The following is a 27118-nucleotide window of genomic DNA, read 5'->3' as shown; positions in this document are numbered from 1 at the left end:
CAAAAAACAAAAGCTGCTGGGCTTTTGTCACGCCGGCAGACGTATACAATGGAAACGTTATTTGAGGGTTTCTTTGTGTGTGACGCTGTCGTACCGTCTTCTGTCTGCCCCAGTCCTTTCTGCTGGCGCAGCCGTGGGGCTGCTGGCGGTAGGAACGTCCCGGGGTCTTCACCAAAAGCGCTGGGTGACCCCTCCTCCATCGCTATCTGCCTGCTCGCCTCGCTTGCCACGGCCTGTTAGCCACGACTTCTCCAGGCAACGATCGTTTATCTATAAAAGAAACGAATGAGCTAGAGTTTAGGCTCTCAAACGATCGTACTTTTTTTTTTTTTTTAAAAGGCTGAAATGTTTACAAACACATTTCTGTTGTCTTTGTCTCCAGACATTAAAAAACAGGAAATGGCAGCATCAAAGTCTTTTTAATACAAAAAAAAAATCAGTAATTTTGGACATAGCCGTATTTCTTAAAGCCCTATTACATTGCCTATTCTGGAGAGCCAGCGCCAGCTACTTCCCCTTGGTAAAGTTCAGCCTGATAATAAAACTGAAGTCAGTATTTCTGTGCTGTTAATGTTTCTATAATGTGCTATTAATGGAAATGAGCTCGAGGAAGCTATTTATTAGTCTCAAGTCCTCCTTCTGCTCCAGGTCCTATGCAGAAGTTTTTGCCTACGAATTTTCCTCTTCCCTCAGTCTTCCCTAAATCACCTCCCTCCTGCTCTGTTTGACCGAGGTAAGTCACGGGGTTGCTTCTCTTCAGGGCGGCGAGGATCTCGCATCCCTGAGCTCCTTGCTCAATTCGCTGAGAAAACTTCAGCTTCCGAAATCGGGTTTCGGGGCGGCTCCTCTCCCCACGGCACCGGGGCGGCCGGGCTCCGACCAGATTTTGTTTGCTTTGAGGGAGGTTTAGCAGCACGAACGACACAAATCACCCCTTTTAACGGGAGCGTGTTCTTATCTCCGCCCTCGCCTTAATGAGGAAGGCAGCAGCTTTCCCGAAAGAGTTAAGCGCAGCGAGGGCTTCGGGCTCCTCCGCCGGGGAGACGGGAGACGGGTCGCGTTGTTTGTTTTGAAGCGCTGGCAGGAAAGCGGGGAGGAGGAAATTACCTAAGTGATGGATGGAGAGATTGCTAGGAACTGGGCAAAGCCGTGGACGCACAAACTCCACCTCGCCGCCCCGAGCCATGAGCACACCCCCGAGGAGAAGCCCACCCCGCCACGGCGTGCTCGCGCTCGCGGGCTTGAACTGCAACCGAGCTGCATGATCTCAGCAGAGCTGCTGCAGAGCCGCGAGCCCAGGAGCTGTCAAAGCAGCCTCCCGTGCCGCTCGGGGGCTCCGCGCGGGAATGCTCTTGCTGGGGAGCTTAAAAATAATGAAGGGGAGGCAGCTTCTCTGGATTGCGTTCTGTGTCGTGACCTTGTGGGGTGAGTATTGACCACGGAAAATAGCACTGCTGCAACCCCTGGGAAATAGGGCAGCGTGAAAATAGTGCATGGGGCAACTTCTTTACAACTTCTGGAGTGGCGAGCTGGGGGGAAGCGTTTTAATGCCTGCTCAGCGGGGCTGCAGCAGATTGCAATTGCACATGAAGAACATGGTAGTGACACTTTACGGAGCAACACCGCATTAGACGTCCTGTCCAACGCATCCAGAAGGATGTTGTGCAAACAGAAAATACTGCTGGTTCAAAAAGGAGGGTCATCAAGATACCAGAGCATCCTAAAAGATAAGCGCATTAAAGATGACAAGAGAGGATGCAAATGCAGCCTGCAAAACGGCAGAGTGCAGCTACAGTTCAAGCCATTTCTCAGTCTGCACTGGTGTAAATTAGCCTAACTTCTGTCTTGTGGTAGGAATTAAACATTTTCTGAAAATCAGATGAACCTCCATGAATATTAAAATCTCCTATTTTAGTTCCTTGAATATTCATAATGTTTAAAAAAAATGAATAGCAATATGGAGATTTTTTTCTCTAGGGAGTATTTTTGAAAGAGTTGTGTTTTATGGAAATATTATCATTTCTGTCCCAAACCCAACAACCATGAAGTAATAGAAAGGGACTGAAAAAGTGAAGCAACACTCTGTGCTACACCCTGTGCTGGGCTAAGAGCCAGGAACCGGCGGGTTTCCAGTCCAGCGCCGGTTTCCCTCACTCGCACGGATGGGAATGACTAGATCTACGGAAGAAACTTGTTGCATTTGTTCTGCTGTTGCACGGTGTTTCTCGCCTGCTGCTGCTGCCGCCAGCGCGTGTCGTTCACCTGGGCCGTTGCGCCTGGCGCCCTGCTCTGTGCTAATTTTGCAGAAGGGGAAAACCAGGAGCCTCTTAAGTAAAATGCAGCCGTGCCTGGTGGTCTGAGCGCGCGGTGAGCCAGGCTTGTAAGAGCACAGCGTTCCCCTGGAAGGGGAAAGCCGAGGTGCTGGCGAGCGCGGTGGCTGCGATGCTGCGGGTGCCCTGGCTCCGCTCCTGCCCGGGGCATCGCGGCGCTTCCTGGGAGAGCAGGGCGATAACGCAGCGAGGGGAAACGAGGAACTTTGTCCTCGGAGGTCTTCACCCCTCTGGGGAGCCCGAGGGGTCAGAGGGAGGTTTCGGCGTGCAGCTCCCGCCTGTGGGACGCCGGTGCCCGGGCGGCTCCTGCGTCGGGCAGCGCCGGCCCCGCTGCACCCCGCTGCGCCCCGCTCCTTCGCCCCGGCGCGAGCGCTGCCGCCGAAGCGCCCGTTCTCGCAGGGAGAAACCGCGCGGACCCCGGCCGAGGGCAGCTGTCCGGCGGGTGGCGCGTGGGGACGCGCGGAGCGGAGGGTGCAGCCCCCGGCACCCGGTGAGTGCCAACTTCGGTTTGACTCCGGGGCAGGTCCTGAAGCAGGCAGCCCTGCAGCTCCGTTTGGGGGAAAACATGCGGGAAATAATAGTGCTGGGTTTTGCCTGGTCTTTTGGGGAGCTGTTGGTTGCAGTGAAGCCGCAGCGCGTGCGAGCGGTCGGTGCCGGCTGGGCTGGAGGGCTCCCGGCTCCCGGGGCCCCGCGCGTCCCACATCCCGCGCATCGAGACACCCAAATAAAATTACTGATAGATGAGGCAGGTGATCGTCCAATCAGTGCTTCTGGCAGAGCTTTTGTGGAAAAGAGAACGGGTATGTTTATACCCGATACAAGTAGTTTTAGCCCATATCTTTTTTACTGATCACTGTGCCAAGTTTGGGTGTTTTCTTTTTTTTTTTTTTTTTTTTTTTTAATCTTTTCTTGTCATTTTAAAGCTCACTTGCCTTTATCTTTGCAAGATCGTATTAGGAAAGCTCTGAAAACCGGTGAACCGAAAGGGGCTTTGCAACTTCCAGCCTTTCGGGTTTAAGGTCTTCGGAAGGGCTGCTGGCGGCAGGGCGAGGGGGGACGTGGGGGCGGCCGGAGGGCCGGATGTCCCGGCCGGGTTGCCCTCCTGTCTCGCCCTCCGGGTCCGTCGTGCCTGCCGCCCCACACCCATATCCTGCGCGGGGGCGGAAAGGGCCGGGGAAGGGGCTTTATGGGCCCTTTCCGGAGGGAAGGGGCCTCCTCCCGCCCGCCGGGCAGAGCCGAGCGGAGACGCGCGGGGCAGGAGGCTGCAGCCCGCGGAGCGCTGCCGGGCGTCCTGCCGCACCGGGGCACAAAACCCCGGATCTCATCCGCTGCGGGTGCGAGCAGGGCACGAATCGCAGGCACTTTTCCCGTGTTTCTGGAGCCTTTGCTGGCGCGGGTTTGCCCGGGTTAACACCCGCAGCGAGTGCTCAACTAAGCTGTTTTGACAGATTCATATTGTTGCCCTTGGTTGTACTTGATCTGAGCTGGGGTGATTCCTGAGCTGCTCTATTAGTATATCCTTAAAAACCTCTCATACATGTCAGAAGCATTTACTTTTTAAAAGCTAAATGAAATAGCCCTCGTGCAGTACAATTTGGACAAGCGGTTGTGGTTACTTTTGCATGCGTGTATGCTTTTGCTCGGACGTGTGCTAGCACTACCAAGTTAAGAGTTCCCTGTGGCTAATACATGACTTGGCTTAAACTCCCAAACCCTTAACGCTAATAAATTGGCAAGGGTTAACAAAGCTAGTAAGAATGCACAGTGCAGTAAATAGCCCGCTGCAGCTGAGCACCACATGGACCACGCAGCTCCCATCTGGATCGTTATTCATCTCATGAGACCAGAGGCTACAAGGCTTAGCTGTGTTTTGTATAAAAGTGCCTGCGCACGCTACAACAAGGGGAAGAAAAAGAAACGTTATGCGACGGGACTTGCTGCAAATTGCACCAAGCTATAATCCAGCCTCCAATTTACTGCGTTCGGTGGTGAAAAGAACCGCGATTAAAAATACCTCTGTTGTTTTTGCAAGCGTCTGGAATAGCTCAAAGGCGGCCGGTGGCCGGTGGCGGCGCTTTGGGAGGTCGAGGTCAAGGTGCCGCATTGTTCGGGCGATGTGGCGCTTCCTGCCGGCGTCCGGGCGGACCCAGAGCCGTGCGCCAGGCAGGGGCTTCGCGCAGCGCCGCTTATCACGCTGCGCACATGGTCGCCCCCCTGGTTTTGATTTGCTAAAATTCATCGGAAAAGCGTGGTGATTTCACAGCTTGGAATGGAGGGAAGAAACCTTCCCCCCCCCCCCCCCCAAAGAAAAGCTGTGCCAGAACCGAAATCCCGGCTCCAAACACCTGTGCCCAGCCCTCGGTGCGGACCCCGCTGCTCCCTGCTCCGCGGACCTCATCATTAAAACGAAAATCATCCGTGGGGACGGACGCCTTAGCGGAGACCGAGTCGCTCGGCCACTGAACTGCCGTGATTTAGTTTTTCACTTTTCGTAAACTGTCCCGGCTCTTTGGACTTAATCCAACAAAGCATTAGCATCCCAATTTAGAAAACCCCCTTTCAGGACAAGGCTTAAACGCACGTTGAGCTGTAAGTACCTGCGTGCAGCCTCGCTGCCGCCCTGACGCTAGTGCACCGGGCAGCCGCTCGGGATCTGTCAGTGTTACTAGATCTTGAAGGATTGCTCGAAAGGATGCAATAACTCTTCTTGGAGCTCAGACTCCGCTGGGCAGAAATACAAATGAAACAATGTATTTTTTATTATTTTCTCTTTAGTCTCCGGATAAGAATTTTAAACAGCAGCCGCCCTAAAGTGGGCACTGAAGCTGCCTCTGAAAAGCAGAAGTAGGTCTTGAGAATACAAAAGATTAAGGAATAGGAAGAAAAGCATGATCACTGGCTCGCAAAGGTCGTTTCAGAGGGCAAAGCTGGGGGTGTCGCCTCTGTGGCATAGCAAGAAGAAACGCATAAACTTTAAGCTGGAGTCCCACATGACCCTCAAACTCTGTTTTACCTCCAAAGATGTTTTTGCTCATGAGTCAGACCCTGATCTCCCGCCAGCGGGAATGTTTCTGTTTACTTTGAGATTGTGCCTGCAACTGGAAACCCGGCTTATTTTTCCCGGGGCGCACGGAGGAGCCCTTCCGAGGCCCCGGCTTTCCTCCCAGCCCTGCAAGCCTCATCCGCGATGCGGCGGATGGACGGGCCCCCTGACGCTGTCCTCTCCCGCAGGCCGAGCCGCTGGCAGCCCCACGGATGCGCCCGTCTCCACGGCCTCGGCTCCTCGGACGGGGGCGAGCAGCAGCGAGACGGCCACCGACCCGCCGAGCACCGCAAGCCCGACGTCGGAAACCGCTGGTAACCCTCGTCCTCGCTCCCCCGGCAATTCCCGTAGCGGTTGCATTAGTGATCAGGTTTATTAAATTCACGGGTACCTTGAGGAACCGTGCAGTCACGCGCATAGGTGCCTTCTCAGAAAAGGGGCCGTCAGTGAGGTCAAAGACTTTATGGCAGTCCAAAAATCACACTCGTGAAGCCTAGTGCTCTCCTGTCCTCGCATCCGGCAGCTTCAACCCGTCATTCCCATAAAAGAGCCGAGAGCTGGCAGCACAAAGTGCTCCCTAATCTCCTCTCTCGGTATAGCTGCCCTTTGCCCAGCCACCGGCACCTTTACGCGGTCTGTCGGCCCTCCCGAAGCCGTGACGGGCTTCACGGCAGAGACGCCGGAGCAGACGCGTGGTGTCTTTCCCTTTGGGCGCTTTAAGCCCCCTCTTCCCGCGGGGGCAATTCCCGCAGCCCGGCCCGGGGATGAGCCCCTGCAAACGGGTCGTGGAGCGCAGCAGGGGAGGAGCAGGTGCCCGAAGCGAGTCTCGTGCAGCCGCTAATGCGCCGGCGCTGCTGGCCGTGACGGACCAGCGCGGTGCTCGGGCGGTTGCAGTGCCGCGCGCTGATGCTGGAGGACTTCAGCCTTCTCGTGCGTCTTTCTCACCGTGTGTCTTCACCCCCCCCAGCTGCACCCACGTCCCCCACGACGGCGCCCACCTCCGCAGCGCTCAGCACGAGCCCCCAGCCCGGACAGACGTCCTCCCACCGCCCGGACATGCAGCCGGACCCGCCGACCGTGAGCGGCGAGCCCCCGGCGACGACGGATGTCCCCACGGCGCGACCCACCACCGCCGCGGCAGTGACCACGGCGCCCGAGTCGGCGCTGCCCGGCTCTCCCACCGCGGCCGGGCGCACCGCCGCCTCCGCTCGCCCCACGCCCAGCGGCAGAGCTAGCGACGGGGCGAAGGTGAGGGAGGACCGCCGGGGCCGTGCCACGTTCCTCGGGGCGCCCATTCCCACCGGGAGTGCCCGCGGGAACCCGGAGCGGGGAGGGGCGTCCCCGCGGCCCCATCCCGCTCGCTCGCAGAGCCCCCCCGCAGCCCTGTCCTTTGCGGTTTGGTCGTGAAAGGTAGCCCGGAAACCTTCGGCATAAGCCGAGACGGGCAGCTGTCGGGAAGAGGCGAGAGACGCGCCGGCTGTCTGCGCGCGTTTGTTTCTAAAGCCGTGCTGCTACGCGCTTCGGGCTCCTCTCCCCAAACCGCCGTGGTTTAATACCGGCGCTGTCGCTTGCCTTGCAGTCCATCACGTGCCACCAGGTCAAAGAAGTGAGAGACACTGAAGCCATCTGCTTGCACCTCAAGGAGTCCGACACTTGTGTGAGTTGCAGCCCCGGCAGCGCCCTGAGCCACCGCGTGTTGCAGGGGGGATTGCGGGAGCCCCCGCGCGGGAGACGGGGTGCAAGCACGCGCTGGCGGACAGCTTGCACGCCGTTATCCCTGGGGCAGGAGGTTGGGGCTGTGCCAAACGCAATGAGTTGGGGAGGACCACAGAAGGTCAAGGAGGACCCCTGGGGAGGCTCACAGTAGCCCTAGGAGGACCCCGAGAGGAGGACCATAGCAGGTCGAGGAGGACTCCAGAGAAGCTCACAGTAGCCCTAGGAGGACCACAGCAGGTCGAGGAAGACCACAGGGGAGGCTCACAGTAGCCCTAGGAGGACCCCAAGAGGAGGACCACAGAAGGTTGAGGAGGACCCCAGGGGAGGCTCACAGTAGCTCTAGGAGGACCCCAAGAGGAGGACCACAGCAGTCCCAGGGGAAATACAACCCCCCCCTGGTTGTGGGAAACCTCCTTTTTCATGATTAAGCCTGGGGTCGGTTTAGCTTCTGATGCATCTTCCACCATGTTTAACAGGAAATCTCCTTTGTTCTTCTTCTTCCTCCTCCCTGCTGGGAATGTGTTCGTCTCTCCTTGCCCTGCCAGCTGCCGTAGGAAAGCAAACAGGCCGTATTAGGGGGAAAGGGTGGGAGATCCGTGTCCTGAGCCACACTGGCTCGAGGGAATCCCAGGCTCTCCGTAACTGCCCTTGGTCTTTGGCACCCAAAATTAAATATTTGTAAAAGCAAGAGACGGATCAGCTGAGACGCTGTTGTGGTTGGGGAGAAATAAACCTTTCATGCATGAGGTTTAACTCGCAACGCAGGCCAGATGGTGCTGGATCCTGTGGGACGGCAGCCTTGGCAATGCCCTGGGTATGAAATGATGGGGATTAATTTTATTTCTGCTGGTCAGTCATGTTGAGACGACTTAGGATGACTGAGTTCCTACTTGACTTCTCTCTATAAACTGCCTATTAAATGGCATTTAGACTTGTTTATGTTTGTGGCTGCAGTTTAGCAAGAATTCATGTCCCAACTCCCGTGGGAGTAAATGAGTCTGATCACAGGTGCCATCTAGTGGTAAAGACACCTTCTCCCAGGCACAGGTTTTATACATATTTATATTCTGCATGTGCTATATGCGTACAGACAAAAATGGATGCATATTTAATATACAGGATATAGTATAGAGCCGTATCTGATTGTGCACACTCTTAACCTTCCCCCATGGGAAATGAGTCAAACTGCAGCACTTTTACCCTGTTTTTCTGGGAGCTCTTATCCCACCGCAGGCCTCTCCTCGTGCCTCCACCTTAACTAATCATCAAGGGGGAAAAAGCTGCTCGGCTTTAGAAGTGATGTCAGTTGCTGAACCTGGGAAACAGATAAGAGCGTCTGAGCAGCGAGCAGATAGGAGGGACTGTGCCGTGTCTCTCTTTCCTGCTGGCTTTTCCCAAAGCAAATGAGCAATAAGCTGGCACTCAGCTCTGCTAATTGCAAAGGGAAACTCTGACACTCAAATGAGTTCTTTCCACAGCAGAGAAAGGAAAATACACACTTGGGTCTCTTGTTCCGTCTTGGCCTTTCTAAGCCCAAGCCAAGCTCTGTAGGAACAGCTGAAAATGATTTATTTGTTATTCTCTCATGGATGAGTTTCTGCATTTTTGTAAGCTAAGAGTATGTGATGATTAGTGCACGATACCGAGACAATTCCAGTTCAGAGAGAGGGACGGTCCGGAAAGGCCAGGCTCGGCAGGACGCTGTAAACCAGGCAGGACTTGCTCCCGGCGGCACAGCCCTTCCTTGCGGGCGTTTGCTGTGGGAGTCCACGGAGGGGACAGGCAGGACACAGTCACCTGAAACCGGAGGGAAACGACCACGTCCCAGGCTGGGGGAAGATTGGGGAAGCTGATAACCTGTTTTAGCAAATTTGGGCTCTGACCCCAAGCCTGGCTGTGTTGGCAGAGAGACGCTAGGAGAAGGCCTATCCTGTTTGACATAAATTGGCTAGCAGAAGGGAAAGGCTGTGGCTTCTCTCTTCTCTTCCTCTTCCACCCGAGAGTCAGTTCAGCTCTAAAATGTGAGAAATTTGTATTTTTTTTTCCCCCCCAGCCTTTGATCACAACCTAGCAAAAACACTAAAGACATTTCCTAAACAGGAAAGGTAACTGCTTCTTTGTTATTTCCCTCCTTTCCCAGATCCTGCCGGGGATGCTGAAACAATAGGGCCTCTTCAGGCTGCTTTTTCATTCCAAAAATCGAAGGGACTGGCCCAGGCAATTCAGATGCTAAATTTAGCTTTGTTTAAATGGCATTTGCAAGAGTTGCTAATAATATCTTCATTTCATTTATTCTCGTAAAGTTAAGAAACAAGTCCCAACACCTCGGTTTGCTAGGTGAAGGTATGAGTGCGCAAAGCAGTGATGAGCTGGGATTCGAAGGTCTCACCCCCAGTCCAGCGCTCAGTTTGCTAGATGTTATTGCTTCTGCACAGCACAGACGAGCCACCAAAATACAACACGCGTGTGCACAACATTACAAGTAGAAGACACATCTTCAGTATAACTGAGATGGAGAATTAGTCAGTTTGGTTGGTTTAATGGCTGTCTGTTTGAAAATCTTGCAGAAACATTTTTTGGAGATGAAGGGATCCGAGCTATGGAGTGCAATATGTGAAGAGGGCGCGCACCGTGTTCCTTCCCCCTGCCAGATCAAACTCGCTAAATCCGAGGTGGACCGTGACTGCATGCTCCTCATCCTCGTCGGTGAAAGAGGTCAGCTGGATTAATCCTGATGGCTGAGTGTGACCTAGGTGTGGGCAATGGGCGTGTAGGGACTGTTTATGGGGAAGGGCTGTAGGACACAAAACCCTCAGTTACATCCTGGAAGGATGTAACTTCTCTTGGCAACTACCACGCTTTCTTCTTGGGTCTTGCTAGAGCCGCAGGGTCATAGCCCTTTCCGCAGAGCCGAGCAGGGGCTCGCGGCTTCCTTGCGTTCAGCAATGGCCAAGCTCTGCAGCATTGACGCCACCTGCAGCATCGCCCTCCCTGTAACATGCCTTTCCTGTTCCAAAAATTGCAGATCCTGCTACAGACATGCTCCAGGAATCTCACTGGGAGAAGGTAAGTTCTTTGAGCTCATTGCTGGGGAGACTGGATGGCCTGGATGGCTGGAGAATGGAGACTTTTCAGATTGTCAGTGTCAGATACCAGGTTGCCGGTATCTGAACCCATCTCCCTCTGAGGCACTTGTTGGCTCTTGGTGTGTGAGATGGTTTCAGCCCCTCTCACTGGTGGAAGGTGCCACCCCCGCCCGAGCAAACGGCTCTTGGGCACAGCAAGAGAGAGCAGTGAGCTACGGGGCTGTGACCGCTGAGCTCCTTGCCCTGACCTGATGTCAGGTGAGGCTGGACGATGCTCGCTGTGTGTGCGCATCCCGCGGGGTATCCGTTCAGGACGTAACCGGGGAGCTTCCAGCCTGTGGGTAGGGAAATCCAAGCGTGTTCGGAGTTGCGAGCCAGCGAGGAAAGATGTGTCACCTTGCTGCGGGTGGTACTATTAAAAATAGGTTTAAAGGGTTCAGCAGAACCACTTTTGGGTGACTAACCAGTGACTTGCTGGAGAAGCGCTCATCACTGAGGACTTGCCTTTGAGCACAAGACCTCCCAGATGCTCCTCAGGCTGGACACCCAAAATCCCAAATCATTTCTGCAAATCCAGGACATACATACATACTCTCTATTTTAATATTTTGCAAACAGCAGCACTGTAGCACCACTATTATAAATACTGAAGGCAGCAATGCTTGAAATGGCTACTGTAAAATTCTGTGGCATTTTCTTAAAAAAAAAAAGCGCTAGAGCCCCAACAATAACTCTTAGTGTGTAATTGGCACTCTGCATCTTCAAAGTACCACGCTGATATTAATTAATTCCTCCTCTCAGCACTCCAGTGAGGCTGCCATCAGCTTGTAAAGCTGAACTCCAGGTGCCTGTATAAACGGCAGGCAGCAGCGCTGCGCCGGCGGTGCACGGAGATATTTCATCTGTGCGGACGCGTGCTCTCGATCTCCGGACCCAGAGCACTCTCGTCCGAGGTAGAAAACTTCGGCGCGCTACAAAAAAGGCGTTTAGGATGCGAGCGAGCCCGTGCCGCCCCTCGGCTGAGGATGCGGAAGCCCCCAGGGACGGCGCGGCGCTCGGCGCCCAACTTTGTTTACACGAAGTGCGAAGGGGAGGTGAAGAGCAGCATTGTTTCGGAGCGCGGTGCGTGTGCAGCAGATGCGCAGGTTTCCTGTTTGCGAGACTCTTGGCCCTGTTCGGTGGTTTTTGTTTTTTTTTTTCCCCCCCAGTTTGGAATCAAATCCCTGAAACGGGGGAGCGTGAGGAGCCACCAGGACTTTTCTCGGAAGACGCTGATCGCCTTGGTCACGTCTGGACTCTTGCTGGCCTTCCTGGGTTTGGCTGGATACTTCCTCATGAAACGGCGGAGCTGGAGCCCCATGGGCGAGAGGCTGGTTAGTGCTTACAGGTGGCAGAACGGCAAATAGAGAGCAGCCCCGGGCAGGCGGCGCGCGGCGGAGGGAGCCCGCAGAGCCGCCGACGGCGGCGCCAGCTGCCGGGGTCTCCGAGCGCGCGTCCCCGCGTCCTTCGGCTCGCTCCCTCGCGCGGATATACGTATTGCTAGGTGCGACAGGATGGGCTGGAGATCCGGGCCCTCTGCTCCGAGCGGCACCAGAGGCGCGTCCGCGGGGAGCTCGGGGACTTTGTGACCGCGGCTGGTTTGGCCTGGGGAAGCTGCAGGGCACGAGCGGGGCCCCGCGGGCCGCCCCGGAGCCTCGGTCGGAGGGGGAGGAAGGAAATCTCTCTTCCCTTCTAAAATTAGCTTTTTGTTCACGGCTCACTTGGGAAAACTGCCCCTTTCTCTCCATTGCTTCCAGCTCTAACACCTATTTTTGCTCAGCAGTAAGAACTCCTCCAGCAAGACCCCTCCAGAGACACCAAAACCTTATGAATTTGTCACTAAAAGTGACATACTTTAACTTTCCACGCACGGAATTTAAGGATGGGTTATATGTCTGTCTTGTACCGATGCTGTAATAAAGGCTATTTCTCCCCCTCACTTCACTAATAATGATAATAAAATATACCAAGAAAGAAAGAAAAAGACATTTTTCCTATTTCTGTTTTCCCCCTTTGCAGACAGGCTGACCTCGGAGGACGTCGCCCTTACCCGTGACTTGCCCCTAGGTGTAAAGCGAAGAGGGGCCGTGCCGCTCTCCTCGCGCTGACCGCGGGGGCACGCACAGTCGCGCTCAGGGAAGCCCTTAGATCTGTTGCCGGAAAGGGCTCTGCCAGCACCTGCACGTGCGAATTCAGGGGCACGTGCACAAGACAGGGACATCACCGGGGCTGCCGAGCGCTTTTTGCCTCCGAGCGCTGCCTCCTGCGCGCAGCCCGGCAAAGCCCGGGAGCGCCTGTGGCTTGAAGCTGCTTATGTGAGCACGGGGCAGTTTTAATCCAGTTTCTAGGTGACACGTGTGTCTCTCTGCCGTAGCCACGGGTCAGCGAAGGCGCCAGGCAGGAGGTTTGCGCCTGGTACGCTTAGAGTGGAGCGGAGCCGTTTATGGAAAAGACGGGGCAGCCGTTCAGCTGCACTGCTGGGCATGTTGGAGGCAGCAACGCGAGCATGGGGCAGCCTTGGGCTCGCCCAGCTGGCACTCGCAGCCTGGAGCCCCAGCTCCTGTCTGCCTTGCTCCCAGGCCTGCCGGAGACGAGGAACGGGGTCCCGGGGACCAAGGAGGCTGCTCGGGTCTCGTTCTCCATCCTCCGGAGCCGCCTGCTCCTCGCAGCAATAACCGCAAGGAGCCGGAGAGCAGGTCTTTGCGTTGCAGGCAGCGGGTACCCCGCTCTGCAGGCAGGGGTAGCTGGAACACGGTCCTGCCCTTCGGTTAGCATGTTATTTAAACGTGGGCTGGGAGGAGGAAGGAGGGGGAGGACATTTCCATAGCTCCCACTCAACGGTGATTCTTCCTCGCCCGGCGGAAAGCAGAGCCAGTCTGCGACGGGGTAGGCTTGCAAACGCTCGAGGCAGGGACGGCTCAAAAGCCTGGTCAGCTGAAGGGAACAAAACCCTGATGGCTTCTCTTTTTAGGTCAAGGAGCAAAGGATCGGGTTTCTGGCCGGTGTTCCCGCCTAGTCCTGCCGCAGCCGGTCTCACCCGCGGGAGCAGCTTCCCCCGCCGGTGGTCGTCTCGGAGCTCGTGGAGCCAAGCCGCCGCCGGGGCTCGACGCCGGCCGCTGCCCGTCCCTAACTCTGCCCTTGTTGTTTATGTGCCCGTTCAGGGGGAAGACCCGTATTACATGGAGAACGGCAGCCAGGGCAACGCGACGGTCACGACGGCCCCCCACGAGCCGCCCGAGCCGCAGGAGAAGCCAAACCTCAACGGAGGGGCTCAGGAGAACGGCACGGGCCAGGCGTCCTCGCAGAACGGACGCTCGGCCAAGCAGCACAGCGTTGCTGACACCCAAATGTGAAATGTGTGCAGGGCAGTGCTTCGTTAGCGCGACTGATTGATTGACCAGGGCAGCGGAGGGGACGGGGAGGGCAAGAATTTTCTACGGACAGTTAGGGGCTTGCAGACCTTCTTTATTTCTGTGAAGACCTCTCCGATCAGCCCAAAGCACATTAAACTCCAGAGCTACCCAAGACCTGTGTCGCTGCCTCCACTTAGCTCGCCCGCTGACCACACGAGAAACTTCTTTGCTGCTGTCCTCTGCTTTTGTTATTAAAGAGCATAATGAGAAACGCAAGTGCCACTTAGCCGCTGAACAGCTTTTAAGTGGAGATATAGATAGGTTGAAGCTACAGAAGCCTTGATCCAAACAACCAAAACTTTTGGTGGGAGTTAGGCTGATTAAAATAGTTAAGGTTTCAATGACAAAACCCTCTCAGGTTTCAGGTAATTTTGGATATAAGAGTTGGTTTTCAACTCGTCTTTACATTTAAGTGCAGATTTTTTTTTTTCTTTCTTAACAATGATGTCAAGCATTTAACACCCCTACTTGTGCTTTATGTCTTTTTTAGCATTTCCCACTCCTGTAGAATTTCCTGAAGCTGTATGTAAAACTCTCCATGTGGAATTGAAGGTTGAAATGTGAATAGACCTTGAACTCATTTTTTTTTAATCCTACCAGTATGCAGGTAGTTGTTTTACAGTAAAAAATCTTCCCTGGTCTCCTCATCTCAGGGACTCGAGACAGTGTTTGACGAGACAGAGCAGGTAATCAACCACTCGTGTGCGCAGGTGAGACAGAGACCATCCGATACTGCTTTACACAGCTCTGCACGTGCCTACCGCTTGCAGTCGTATCACCCTCTCCCGTGACACAAGCAGCAGCTATCACCTAGGATAGGACTTCGGGAATAAAAGGTGCCAAAGGACTCCCAACCGAATGAGAAAAATAGGTATATCATGCTAGAGAGAGCCCTTAGTTTTGCCACGGGTGTTTTTCCCTCCGCATTCAGCAATGGGTACACGAAAACAGTATTTTTCCGCTCTTCAGCAGCAAAAGGCCGGCACTGCAATCCTCGAGCAGGAGCAAGCCCTGGCTCTGCACCGGTCCTGCTCCCGAGGACGGCAGTGCTGCAAGCCCGGCTGCGGCGCTGCGGTCGGAGCCGCGCGGCCCCGGGAGGAGCCGAGCCGAGCCGAGCCGCGAGGGCGTTTTGCGTCGGGGCTGCGGGACGAACCCGCTCTCCGCACGCGCCCGCGGAGGCTGAGCTCCGGCTGGGCGCCAAGCGGATCCCTCGGACACGTGTCCTCTGGCACTGCTTTCCGACGGGTCCGGGCATCCAGCGGCAGCGCCACGACCTCCTTCCCAAAAAGCCTGGGCGTGCCGGCGGGAAGGGGAGCGTGTGCCTCAGGGAGACGCTTCCCGCAGTCCCGAGTAAGTGCGGTCTGTGCTTCGCGAGTCAAAGAGGGTTGTGCAAGGCCGGTACGGGCCGCGCAAGACAGCAGGCCCTTAGTCATACCCCAAGCTCCGCTGGAGCCAGTAGCGACCTCCGCATCAGAAATAAGAACAAAAACGAGCCTTGAAGCTGTTCTACCCTCTCACTAGCGGATCTACTGCAACCTTTTCTCGGTGCTGAGGCGCCCTGACGACTGAGGGGAAGGTTTTCTTTTGGTACAGTGCTTCAGGGAAGGAGAGTGATGTCCCACCTGCATTACCTGGGTCCGTTTGCACGGGTGCAAGCGTCATTTAAGCGTGGTTTAAAACATTTTACCTTTCATTTGTGTGAATTGCTTCTCCAAATCTAACTGTAAATAATCTCCATTGAAAAAAAAAACAGCATTAAAAATCAACTTCTCTGTTGTGTTCTTGGAACAACAGACTGTTTATTCCACTGGGAACCGTGGCTCTGGCTGAGCCGTGTGCCAGCGCAGCGAGAGGACAACGCCTCACGGAGCAGTTGTTTTCCAATAGAAATACTATGACTAAAAGCTGTGGCTCGTTCTTTGCGCCTCTTCCCCGTCTTTCAGCAAACACGCTGGCAGAACAAGTGAAACGCGTTAAATTATTAAGCCTCATTTGTTTGTATTATGATGTCCGAGATGCCCACCTTGTCGCTGGGATAAGCACAGGACGCCGCAGTCTCCCCGGCTGCCATGCCGGCTCGGCGTCGGAGCCGAGAGCCGGGGCGCGCGTGCGTCGCGGTGACGGTGCTTCGGGGCTGCCCGCAGCTCCGGCCGTGCACAACGCTCCCGCGAAGATCGAGGCTCCCTCGCGCCGTGCAATCACCAGGGATGCCTCCGGCCTCGCGGAATCTGTGTTTTGACTAGACCTGGAGGATGCGGCGCAGGAGGGGGGGACTAGAAGCTCGGAGATGCGGAACGGCTTTCTTATCTCGGCTGCCTGGAGGAGCTGGCCAGAAAAGGTCTCGCCCCGCATTGCTCCTCGCAGCAAATGACGGGGAAGTTTCTGTCCGAGCTACGGGAAGTTCCCGCAGGGGAGGGAGCCGCTCGTGCCGTGGTGCTTTGTGCGGCTACGCTGCTGCCTTCTCCTTCCAGCCCCTCTTCAGGCAAACGAGGCGACGCGTCTAGGGCAGACCCGCGGGTTTTACCTGCGGCAGTGACTTCAGCCGCTGCAGGATTTACAAACGTTATACGTATTATATGTTATTTGCGCTATAGACGATTACAAATACACAGTTTGAAATCTTTGAGCAGAAAAGTTTCCATCGTGTCACATTTACAGGCGTGGGGCCTGTTTGCTAATTACTTCACAAGGTAAAGTGGGATAGGAAGTTTTGCCTAACGAACCCGATTCAACCTGTAATTGCTGGGTATTGCTAATTTTGGACAGTTGATGTACAAACCGTCACTTCCCCGGGAAGGGTTCCCCTGCCCCGGCCCCAGCACCGCCCGAGGTGCCAGAAGAGCCGCCCGGGAGGCGACAGCTCCGGCTCAGGGAGCAGCTGAGCGTTGCAGTGCAAAGGCTTGGTGCAGCCTTCGGTCTGCGTCCCGGTGCCCGGCTGTCCGCGAGAGCCCGAGAAAAACAGAGCAGTGCCCTGTGCAGCGACAGCAAGAGGTGATGCCCGGCCCTTGGCCTGAGCAGGTCGTGCTCCGGTTGTGTCCCTGCCTAGAGGGCAGAGGTAAGATCTTGCTGCTCCCTGTGTGCTGAGAAAAAACGCTGCTGTCAGTTTTATCGTGGTTCACGGCAAGCTAACCTCCTGCCGTGCGTCCTAAAGACTGCCTGTAAGTGCAATATATGCAGGGAAACTAAATGCCTTTCTCTCCTGTGAGCTGTGGCTTCCGCAGAATGCAGCGGAAATTCTCTTAAAGGCTTTATTTTCAGTACATTGTAAAATAGTTTCTTTCTTTTTTTTTTGGCAACTGTTTATTTAATCAATCAGCGCTACTTGCTGTATCAAACCTAAGAGCTCCCATCCCACCTCAGGTGCATTTTTCACGGCTCAGGGTACGTCCAACAGCCAAACTGAGACAATGCAGTTATTACAGTCAATCACTCCGGCAAAACAAAAGCTTTTTCTAAAGCATCCACATCAAGGGAAACGCTGAGAGTGGTGGTGGCCGGCCAGGGACGGTGCTGCCCGAGGGAGAGCCCGACCGGGAAAGGCTGCGCTCGCAGCTCCGGGAAGTTTTCCGCCCGTGTGCAAACACAGGCAGGCTGGGCTTTGGCCAAACCGAAAAGGTTGTTATTGCTTATCAAACCACTTGCGTTCCTTCCTTGCAGATCTCCCCCTGCGAGCTCTCGCTTCGGAGAACTCTGCTGCCGGCGGCACCCCGGGCGCCCTGCTCCTCCAGGAGTCCCTTGCCGCCTGCAAGCGTGCGGCGCCTTTAGTGCTGCTCGTGGTTTCCCTTTATTTCTGTTAGTGTTCTTTAAATCACTTTTTCACCTTCTGACAGCACCCGGCTTTGCCGTGCAACAGGCACTTGCATCCCGCAGGCGTGGGTCAAGGCTGACACAAGGCGTCTTGCCCGGTCCGTGCTCTCGCGCCGTCCTGCTCGCACACACATAGAGTTTGTTCAGCTGGTGGGACCCTCGCGTGGGCATGAAACGACCTGACGGTGCAAAAAATCGGCACAAAAGCACAAACCGTGCCCGAGTCGCCGCTGCCTAACGATCCAGGCTGTGCTCTTTGCTCAGGCGACGGTTGTCGTAGAAACAGAAACCCAGGCAGAGGATGGAGAGCGAGGAGAAAGGGGCAAAGCCGCAAGCCGAGCCGAGGCGGAGGTCGGGCCAGTCGCCTTCTTCCTCGGCCCGTCGGCAGCTGAGCAAAGCCGGGCGAGTCTCCGCAGCCAGCTGCACGTGGCGCTCGCAGGCGCTCGGACCCTTGTGAATCCCGCAGAAGTTGCTCCAGGTGCGACAACGACCCGCGGGGACGATGAAGCTCACTCAGTTTGGAAGCCGCCCACCGCTTAGCCGGGAAGGCAGCTCTGCTTCTAGAGAGAGGTGCGTGAGCTGGGGAAGAGAGGCGACAAATATAAATACAAGGGGTTAAATACAAATAACTCATGTTACAGCCTGAGGTTGGCTGTGCTTCAGTGTCAAGTGAAGTAATTTATGTGAGCAACGTGAACAAACGCTGGTGCCTTTGGGAGGGTTCAAAACTGGGGGCAAGGCTTTTTAATCCATATCTAACGTGTCCATCCTGGTGCTTTGAGGCGATCTGTAAATATTGAGCCTCGCAGAACCTCTGCTAGGTAAAGGCAGATTTTCTTCTACACCTGCAAATGGCTCAACAGTCGTACAGCCATCAGCGGACGTGCCCAGGTCCCAGCCTGACGCGGAGCCGGGAGCTCGGACACCTGCGTCCTCCTGCAGCCTGAAATCAGCGGCTTTTTCAGCAATGAAGAATTGCCATAAAATGCTACTGTGAGTTTAAGCTGGCTTGTGCCATGTATTGCTGAAACCAATCAAATTTATCAGCGCAAACAAGTTTTAATTAAGCCTTATTAACTGTTTCCCTCAGTGGATCTTCCTTGTCTCGCTTAATTAAAGCAGCCCAACCCTCCTAGCTGGGCGGCGGTAGAGGAAACTCCTGCCCTTCCACACGACAAGCCCTTCACAGCAAAACGGCAAGTCCCAGTTCGGAGAAAAGCGCTTCCTTTCTCTGTTTGTTTGCTCTTGTTGTTGTTAATTTGTTTTTCATTAATTTAGTGCTGGCAGGACCTGCCCTGATGCCAGAGAGCTCGCAGCAGCAGGAGGATAAATCTTGCTCAAGCAGCAAGCTCTATCTAACGCCTGCTCGCTGCCCTTTTTGGAGACACCAGCACTTCGCCTGTCGCTGCGCCTTGGGAGCCCCCAGGAAAAGCTCAGCTCTCCAGGTGCTATCCAGCCTCCAGAGCTCCTGAGACACCCAGGAAGTGTCTATTTTGGTGTTGTGCTAAATATAAATATAGAGGCCTAGCACGCGTTGCTGAATTGTGACAGCTACCAGAAACCAAAGTCAGATCCTGCTTTCGTGATGAAACCGCTAAACCTGTTGTGAAAATTTTCTTTCTTTTTTCCCTCCCCCCCCCCCACAAAACTCACTTAAAAATGTTTACCCCCTATGGGTATACAGTCCTTTGTTTGATGCAGTTTTGTTTAGAGGATACAGAAATACTGTTTCTCTTAATTATAATAGGTATGTGTCTAAACCTTCAGCACACATCACAGCCCAACCAACTGGGAATAGGTACTGCATGGCATCCCCATCACCCCTGCTGTGCACAGAAATGGACGGGAATCATGTCCTTCGATTTAAATTCGCCAAGGTTTCTGCATGACTTTGAAACCACGGTAGAAATAGTCTGGGATACATATATATAACAATGCTGCTATCTGCTGGTTGTGCTTTGTTAAAACATTTAATACTTTGCTCTGGAGTCAAATTTGTATTTATGTAACAGCTGTGGCTCCCTATCATCGGAAGCAATACCAAGGCGTATCGCTGCATTGCATGTATTGCTGCATCTCGGTGCAAACAATTTAGCCAAGGCATTGTCCATAACGAAATTTTGAAAGAAGTAATGCATACAGTGAGCTTCAAAGCTCATATTCTAGGAACAGCGAACATCTACAATGAAGTTTTCATCAATCCGCTCTCCATCTGCTTGTTAAATGCCTTTTTCTCCAAAATTTGTGTGGGAGTTCCACAATATTTGCTGTACCATCTGCTGTAAGACCATGTGAGCTTTTTAATCAGCAAAGCAAAAAGAATGCATAAATGGCAGGTTTTTGATAATGATGTCTTTTGGTAAACTTCAGGTGACTGACGGGAGAAGAAATATCGATCTAGCGAAGGAGCGAGGATGGAGCGAGGGGGCATCCTCTGCCTGGGGCCTGCGAATCAAACCGAATCTGGCGTCTCCTCACCAAACTCCCTTGTGCCAGTCCAGCTGAATTCACAGGTGTGTTACACCACAGTTTTGAGTCAACCAACAGCTCACTCATCATCAGTTGGCCATAAAGATGTCTCCCACAGTTGAGTAAGGGTAATGTTCAAACACATTTCCTTTTTCCTCCTGTTCTTACCACTGAGAAAGAAACAGGCATAATATTATGTCTGTGTTTATAATCTGCCTGCAATGAGTTGATATTTCCGTCTTTGCCTTCCAAGTAAAGGGAATAACATTTGTTCAGAGCTTTTCCATCCTCAGGAAAAAAAAAGTATATTTACAACTATTTGCATTACAGGCACTTCACAGGTGTTTTAGTTCTGTCTTTAATCTTAGCCTTCAAATCCATTTAATTTGCTGGTGTTTTGATTTGTAGTAACACAGTGGTAAATGAGATTATCTTTCCCTTGAGATAAACTGTCAAAGACAAACACTGAAGAACTGGGCTCTAAAAACATTTTAATATGCTCCTGCTGTAAACCTACGGATGGAGACACATACGAGCGCTCATTAGTGTAAGTCAGGACTCAAAGCGCTCAAACAAAACAAGCCGCGCTGGAAGGACCTTCGGGCCGATAGCTGGAGCTGTTCTTGTGTTCTCATGTTCACCTGCTCCTTCCATTTCAGATTTCAAGCTCTTTGGGCAGGGACTATATCTATCTGCTCCGTGCTTTCCCAGCACCTCGTCGTGATGCAGGGCTGGGAGTCCTGGGCGCTGCCGCGCTACCCTTAATAAGGGCAGGAACAGCTAATCATCACGTCTGCCCCGACCCAGTTCCCTGCAAAGGCAGCTGAACCCATGCCCTGGCCGCGAGGCTGGCGGCACCCTTGTCTTTTTATTAAACGCCAAGGTTAATAGCTATTACCAGGAGAGCCGTTTTCCTGAACATGCCCCCACGGGTTTACACCTCTTGCGTCCTGCTGTTTCGCGCCCGCCGCTCCAGGAGAGGAATTCCTGGCATGTAATTACCCAGCGAGCCAGCCGGGGGGATGAAGAGTCGACAAAAGGAGCGAGAACCTGGGAGTGCTAAATAATGCGCTGTGCATCGTTTATCCACAGAGCAGATGTCCACCTATGCAGAGGAGGGGGGCGGCTTCTGAAGAAGCTTGAGAGTAAGGAAGGTCATTATTTTTTTTAGAGTGAAGGGGGGAGCAAATGCCAAATACGATTAAACATATAGAGAACATTTCCATAAAAGTTCTGAAAGACTTAAAGTGCTCTTAGCTTGAGGAAAAACCTTCAATGCCTCGCATTTTAACAAACCAGAACCTGCTTAGCATCTTGGGGGGGAAAAAAAAAAAGCAAAAGAAACCCACTGCTTTCTGTCATCCATGTATTCTCTGGAAAAGACTTTCCAAGTCTGTCATTTGGGGAAGGTTTTCAAGGCATTCTCTGCCTAGTGGGACTGTCCAGGTCTCACGACTGATCAGAGAGACAAGGTCACCTGCAGTACACAAAAAGGCCTTGTCCACGTTAGATCGCAGCTAGCAATTTGCCACCGTGTATTTATCCCCAGAGCAGACAAAATGTTAGGAGCGGTCGGGTGGACAGGGCTCGGATGAGGGAAGTGGTGTTGCCTGGGGTGGTGGAGCGGAGATTCTGATCTTGTCCCAGATCTTTATCCTGATGTTTCCTTGGATTTTCCATGACCTCCAGAGGTTGTAGATGAAAGAGTCGCTCCAGGATGGGCACAGAGATGCCTGTGAAGCCCTCGTTCCTCCTTCCTTTGGAGGTCTTTGGCTGCTGGTGCTGCTCGGGGACACGCGTGGTGGTGGTGGTGGTGGTGGTGGTCTAGGAAGAGAAGCCCTCACTCGCGGCCACCACCACAGCTCTGGTCTGGTGCGCAGACACATTTCCTCACCAAAACATGCAGCGAAGTCTTGCTGCTTTCTGCTCCTCCGTTTCACTGCAGCAAGCCCGAGTCGTTCCCGTAAGCTCGGCTGAGGATTCCCTGGAGTCTCCATCCAGCTCTATTTTAATAATAATCTCTCTCTCTAGAGAAATTCCTTGAAGATGACCCATGAAGGCAAAAGGAAGCCAGCTCACCTGCCTCCTTAGGGTACAGCGAAAGTGTGCAAATTGCTGCAGGGTTTTGAAGGTTTCTGACAGTTTTTTAAGCATTAAAAAGCAGATGAGGCAAGACTGGGTAAGTCCGGCACTCTGTTTCTTGGGGAGAGGGTTGTTTTTATGGGAGAGAGGGGTGGAGTAAGATGAGGAAATTACATGCGCTTAAGATTTTCCTATTGAAAATCTTATGTTTTTCTTCTTGAAAAAAAAAACCAGTTTTCTGTTAGTTTTCTAATAGAAAACTGTATTGTTGGGAAAAAAAGGAGACTAGTTCTGGTTTCTCACCCTAACTGCAGGAAAAAAAAAAAAGGTTTGAAAAGGTTTATAATATGTTTCTTTTGTCTTGCATAAGTTGTATAAGCTGCCCCAAGAGCCTTTACCTAGTAAATCTATCTTCAGGTTATATATTTTTTTATTCCTGTAAATGACAATACATCACCCTTGCTTATTTATTTGCTATAGTTGGTTCTTTTACTTGTGAATTGTTCTTTAATCTTCTTGTTCGCATCTTCCTTCTTCTCTTATCTTCTGCTTGCCCCAAAGGCTTATTGCTCCTTTGGCAACATGCTAACGCGTTGAGGAATGATAAAATGTCTAATTAATAGTTTAATTAGCAGTACAAGTTCTTAATAGCTTATTAAAGGAAAATCATTCAGAAAATTATTTTCCTTTTTTACATTAGTATAATATAATTTATGGGCAAATGGTTTTGAACAATATTCAGACTTTCAGTAAGGAAACTGGTGTTGGATTGATGATTTCATGAGGGACTTTGCCCCACTAACACTATTTTTTGTTTAAAAGCAATTTAAAAGAATAACAAAAGCAATGCCTAGGGAACCATGCTGTTGTGGTGCGGCAGGCAGGAGCCTGAAGATGGTGAGAGAGGAATTAAGCCAAACTTCCATCCCTGCTTTTGCATATAAACACAAGTTCGGTAAAGGTAAACTTGCTCTTTAAGAGGCTCCGGCTGAAACGTCACATCGCCTGGAACGTTCTGCTCGGGACAGCGGCTGCTGCGGGGAGCCGGTTAGTTAAGCAACTAAGAGACAAAAAGATCTCTCTCCTTTCCTCACAACCTTTTTTGCTAATGCTTGTTAAAACTGGCTGGTTTCATATTAAGGAATCCGTGGGTTATAAACGCCAGAGGAGTAAGCACCACCGAAAATCCCTGTGGATCCTTCCTGCCTTTTCCAGTAGGAGACTGAGCATTAAATCTTGTTTCACAGGCCAAATGCATAAAACGTAAATGGCAAAGAGGAATCAAATTGAGTTGCACTGTTCTGTTTCATTGCAAATTCTACAATCCATGGTGGGTTTTTTGTGACCCACACAAAGATTTCTTTCTAAATTTATCACGGCATTCGTCGGCAGTCCCACTTAGTGGCAGATTACGAGGCTGGGCAGGCAGGGCCGACTCAAATGAGGACAGGGTAGCCTGAAAAAACACGCCGCGGTGACGCAGGCAGCAAGCTCAGGGCGCAGAGCGGAGAGGGGGGCAGGTGCGATCTCAGCCCACCTCCCTCGCTGCTGGCTGTTAACCTCTTTCCTCCAGATCATCCTCTGCAAAAGCTCAGATGGAAACGCTGGAGGCTCGCTCCGGCGGCAGCCCTGCGCTGAGATTGCAGCGTCCAGATTCCAGGCCGCTTCCAGGAAGATTCATTCATCTCTCAAGGCCGGGTGCGGACTCCTCTGGGGAATTTCCATTGAGCTGCGTGCTCCCTCCTGTGTACCAACAGGCGTCCTGCGAAATGCCAGGCAGAGCGCTGCACTCCTCTGCAACTGCAGCGAGCGCGGCAGCAGCGTTTGGCCACAGCCATGCGTGCAGCAGTACGTGTCTGTGCAGCAACCCATATACCTGAGCATGAGTTTTCCAGTCACAAGATCTTGTGCTCATACCTGCACGTCGTTACCCTCTTGTGCTCCTGCCCACCTGGAGCTGTCGCCCCTTGCCACCTCCAAGGACTGCACATTTCTGTGGGACCAGACCTGTCGTTTTGTTCTGTGTTCGCACAGCCCCTGCCCTAACGGACAGGATGAAGAGCAGTATGATCCGTACTGCCACAAATGTGTGGGTGCCTGTTAACGTTAGATATACGCCTTATAGTTAGAGATGAACCTCTGTACAGGGAATATGCGCTGTGTTTGGAATCACACAGGGAAATTATGCAGTTACAAGGATGGCATAATTGAGAGAATGCTTGACTAGCGCAATTTTCTTATGTGCCTGTCAGCAAATCACTTAATCTATGCTGTGTTTCCCACTTGTTAAATGGGGATGATTATCCCTCTGCTGCCTAAGAGGCAGCAAGAATAACACCCCCTAATGATTGCGCAGCTATTGGAAGGTGGCCACACAGATACGGAGCGACACGCACAGTAACTACAGAAGCGAGAAGAATGAACGGCATTTTAAAACCGACCTTTAGAAATGAATTTCTCTTCCTGCTGCTTTTTTATTGAAGAAGATCCCAAAATAGATTGGTCTCTCCAGTGCAGGATTTTAATAGCTTTCTTTGGAACTCCCCTGCTCTGGACACCCCAGGTCCTAGGAGAAAGAGCAGAGGAATCGCGCGGCTGCGTGCGGCGAGGCCGCCGCGGACCCGCGCGGGGAAACGCGGCGGGTTCCGCGGCCGCGGAGGCGAAACGCCCGCTCCGTCCCCGCCGCCCGCGGGCCACGCTGCCTCCTGGGAGTTGTAGTCCGCGCGGGGGTGACCTTGGCCCCGCGGGGGCGCCGGGCCGCGCAGCGCCGCTCCGCGGGGGCGCAGAGCCGCCGGCGCCGCTCCGCTTCGCGCTGACGCCCGCGGGGGCCGCGGCTGCGCCGGGCTGCGGAGCTGCGCGCTGCTGCCCCGGGCCGCCGCCGCCGCCGCTGCCGCCGCCGCCGCCGCCGCCTCCGCCCCGCTCCGCCCGTCGCGGGGGCGGCCGGGCTGCATCCGCCGCAGCCAATGGCAGCGCGGGGGCCGCTGCGGCACCGCCGGGCCGCGCCGGGGGCTGCGCCGGGGGCCGCGCCGGGGATGCTGCGCGCCGCGCACCGGGAGCCGCGCGCCGGGGATGCTGCGCGCCGCGCCGGCCGCAGCCGGGCAGGTAACGCCGCGGGGCCGCGGAGCGCTGCGCGGCGACCGGCGGGGAGCGCGGGCGGCTGCGGCGGGGGGGCCGGAGGGGGGGGGGGGAAGCCGGGCCCTGCCCGCACGCTGCGCACCCGCGGGCAGCCGCCTGGGCGCTGCCGGGGCGGCGGAGCCGGGCCGCGGCTGCACCCCGCTGCCGGCGCCGGGAGCATCCCGCCGGCGTGCGGCTGCGGGCAGCACGAGTGCCCCGGGACCCCCTTTCCCCCGGGACCCCGTTTCTCCCGGGACCCCCGTTCCCCCGGGACCCCCTTGCCCCGGCAAAGCGCCGTGCCGGCTGGCAGCGCATCCCTCCCGCGGAGAGCGCCGCGCCGGGCGCAAACGCCTCCGCCAGCTGCTGCAGCCCGGCAGCCGCCGCGCCAAGGCCGGGGGTGGCTCGAGCGTGCGGCGGCGGGAGGCGAAGGGGCTGCAGCGGCCTCCGGCCACCCGAGGCTCCCGAGCAGCCGCCGGGCCCCGCTGGAGGCGGCGGCGGCGGCGGCAGCGCACACGCCGCGGGCTTTGTGGCTGAGGGTCCCGGGTGACGGGCTGCCCCCGGGCTGGCCGCGCTCCCCCGCAGCGATGAGGGCGATGTAAAATAATAATGATTAAAAAAAAAAAAAACAAGCAGAATTCTGTTACGTTTGGACAAATGGGTCCACATGGAGAAAAACTCCACGTGGTCTGGCTCCTTCCTAGTGGATCTTTAAGGCTAAAGGGGAACAATGGGTGGAACTTAAGGGGTGCTTCACTTGTTTCTATTTTAAGACAAGGCCGTGGAAGGTTGAAAGCATCTGCTTTACAGCTTTGTGTTTTCTGTGCTTTTATTTTAGGGATAATTGCTCCATAAAGCATCGTAACTTCCATGCAATGGATTGTTATGTTCTTGCTCTTTCTTTTTTCTTCCTCTCTCAGAATATATGATGTAGTTTCTGTTTGCAGACTGCTTTTATAGCGAGGTGGCTGAGGCAAAGTTTACTCAATAAACTTGCTTTTCCCCTTGGGCAGCTTTAGCCCAGATAAATGGGCTCTAAAGTCCCAGTTCAGCCTGGGACTAGGACTGTTTACCATTGATCATTGTTAGTTAATTGCTATTTGCTTAAATATTTAGTTTGGGTTAAGTTCTTCTGTGCTCTTTTCTTAAAAAAATAATAAATAAAGGTGTGTCTAGTAACATGGTAAAAGGCTTTCTAGAAGGCTTTTTAGAGAGAGTCTGCAGCTCAGAAGCTCCATAAAATTATTTTCTTTATTTTGCATGTGGATTTTTCTTACATGTAACTTGCTATGGTATTACTTATTATTAACAAAGCTAAAACATCAGTGATATTTGACTCATTCCTGCATACCTTTTCCTCTGAAGTTGTACCATGGGATATTTAATATCTCTCACATTATTCCATTATTTTCTGGAGTGACTGCAGACTTTTTACTTTGTTACTAGTTTCATTCCTCATTCTGAAAAGAAAAAAATTCAGTTTGCATCACTGTTTAAATCCACAAAATCCAACTCAGAGGCTGCAGTCCTCTTCCTGTTCACTAGCTATTCCCCAGAGAAGGCAGAAAATGCTGCCCAGCCATCCCCTGGGCCTGACACTTCAGGGCTGCTGTTGTCACCGCAGAATGGTCCCCAAGCCAGGACGCAGCCCTAGCTAGCAGCATCAACCATCAGCAGCGAAGCAGCAGCGATCTGCATGACAAGAGGAAAGGAGGCTGTCCAGAGCAGCTGCACAAGAAACGCAAGAGGGTCGCACTTCTCGGTGGTGCAAACAGAAGCCTTACACCCAGCTGCCAGGGTTTTTGAGAGCTGGGCACCTAGACTGGCTTTGTTCCTTTGAAAATGTTCTCACTATACAGGCCAGTGCAAGGGAAGGACAGTTTTGGGAGAGGGCATTGGGGATGGACTACATTTATTACACTTAGCTAGGAGGACTAGTGTCAGCCTTCTTGCTTCTCCACCCCCATCCACCCCAGTGGACATTTTAATGAGCAGAAAGGATCAGGATCTGAGTTTTAGGGT

The 27118-nt window shown here is 53.7% G+C and overlaps 1 protein-coding gene across 3 annotated transcripts; it reads left to right on the top strand.

Moving 5' to 3' along the window:
* The first annotated feature begins 1201 nt into the window (after positions 1-1201).
* On the top strand, positions 1202-15403 carry CD34 (CD34 molecule). 3 transcript variants are annotated; one of them, XM_067310684.1, is made up of 8 exons: positions 1202-1425; positions 5562-5687; positions 6341-6621; positions 6953-7030; positions 9657-9804; positions 10115-10155; positions 11384-11548; positions 11995-12183. In XM_067310684.1, exons 1-8 carry the CDS (start codon positions 1347-1349, stop codon positions 11998-12000), a joined length of 924 nt encoding a protein of 307 aa, XP_067166785.1. In that variant the 5' UTR covers positions 1202-1346; the 3' UTR covers positions 12001-12183. The 3 variants fall into 3 exon arrangements, with proteins under 3 accessions (XP_067166785.1, XP_067166786.1, XP_067166784.1); XM_067310685.1 differs by having other exon boundaries at positions 1203-1425; positions 11998-12183; XM_067310683.1 differs by lacking the exon at positions 11995-12183 and adding an exon at positions 13376-15403 and having other exon boundaries at positions 1206-1425.
* Positions 15404-27118: the final 11715 nt, after the last annotated feature.

The sequence above is a fragment of the Apteryx mantelli genome, chromosome 25, assembly GCF_036417845.1.
Source record: "Apteryx mantelli isolate bAptMan1 chromosome 25, bAptMan1.hap1, whole genome shotgun sequence".
NCBI classification, from domain to species: domain Eukaryota; kingdom Metazoa; phylum Chordata; class Aves; order Apterygiformes; family Apterygidae; genus Apteryx; species Apteryx mantelli.
Note: the sequence above shows the minus strand (reverse complement) of the source record. Positions and strands in the feature narration are given on the sequence as shown.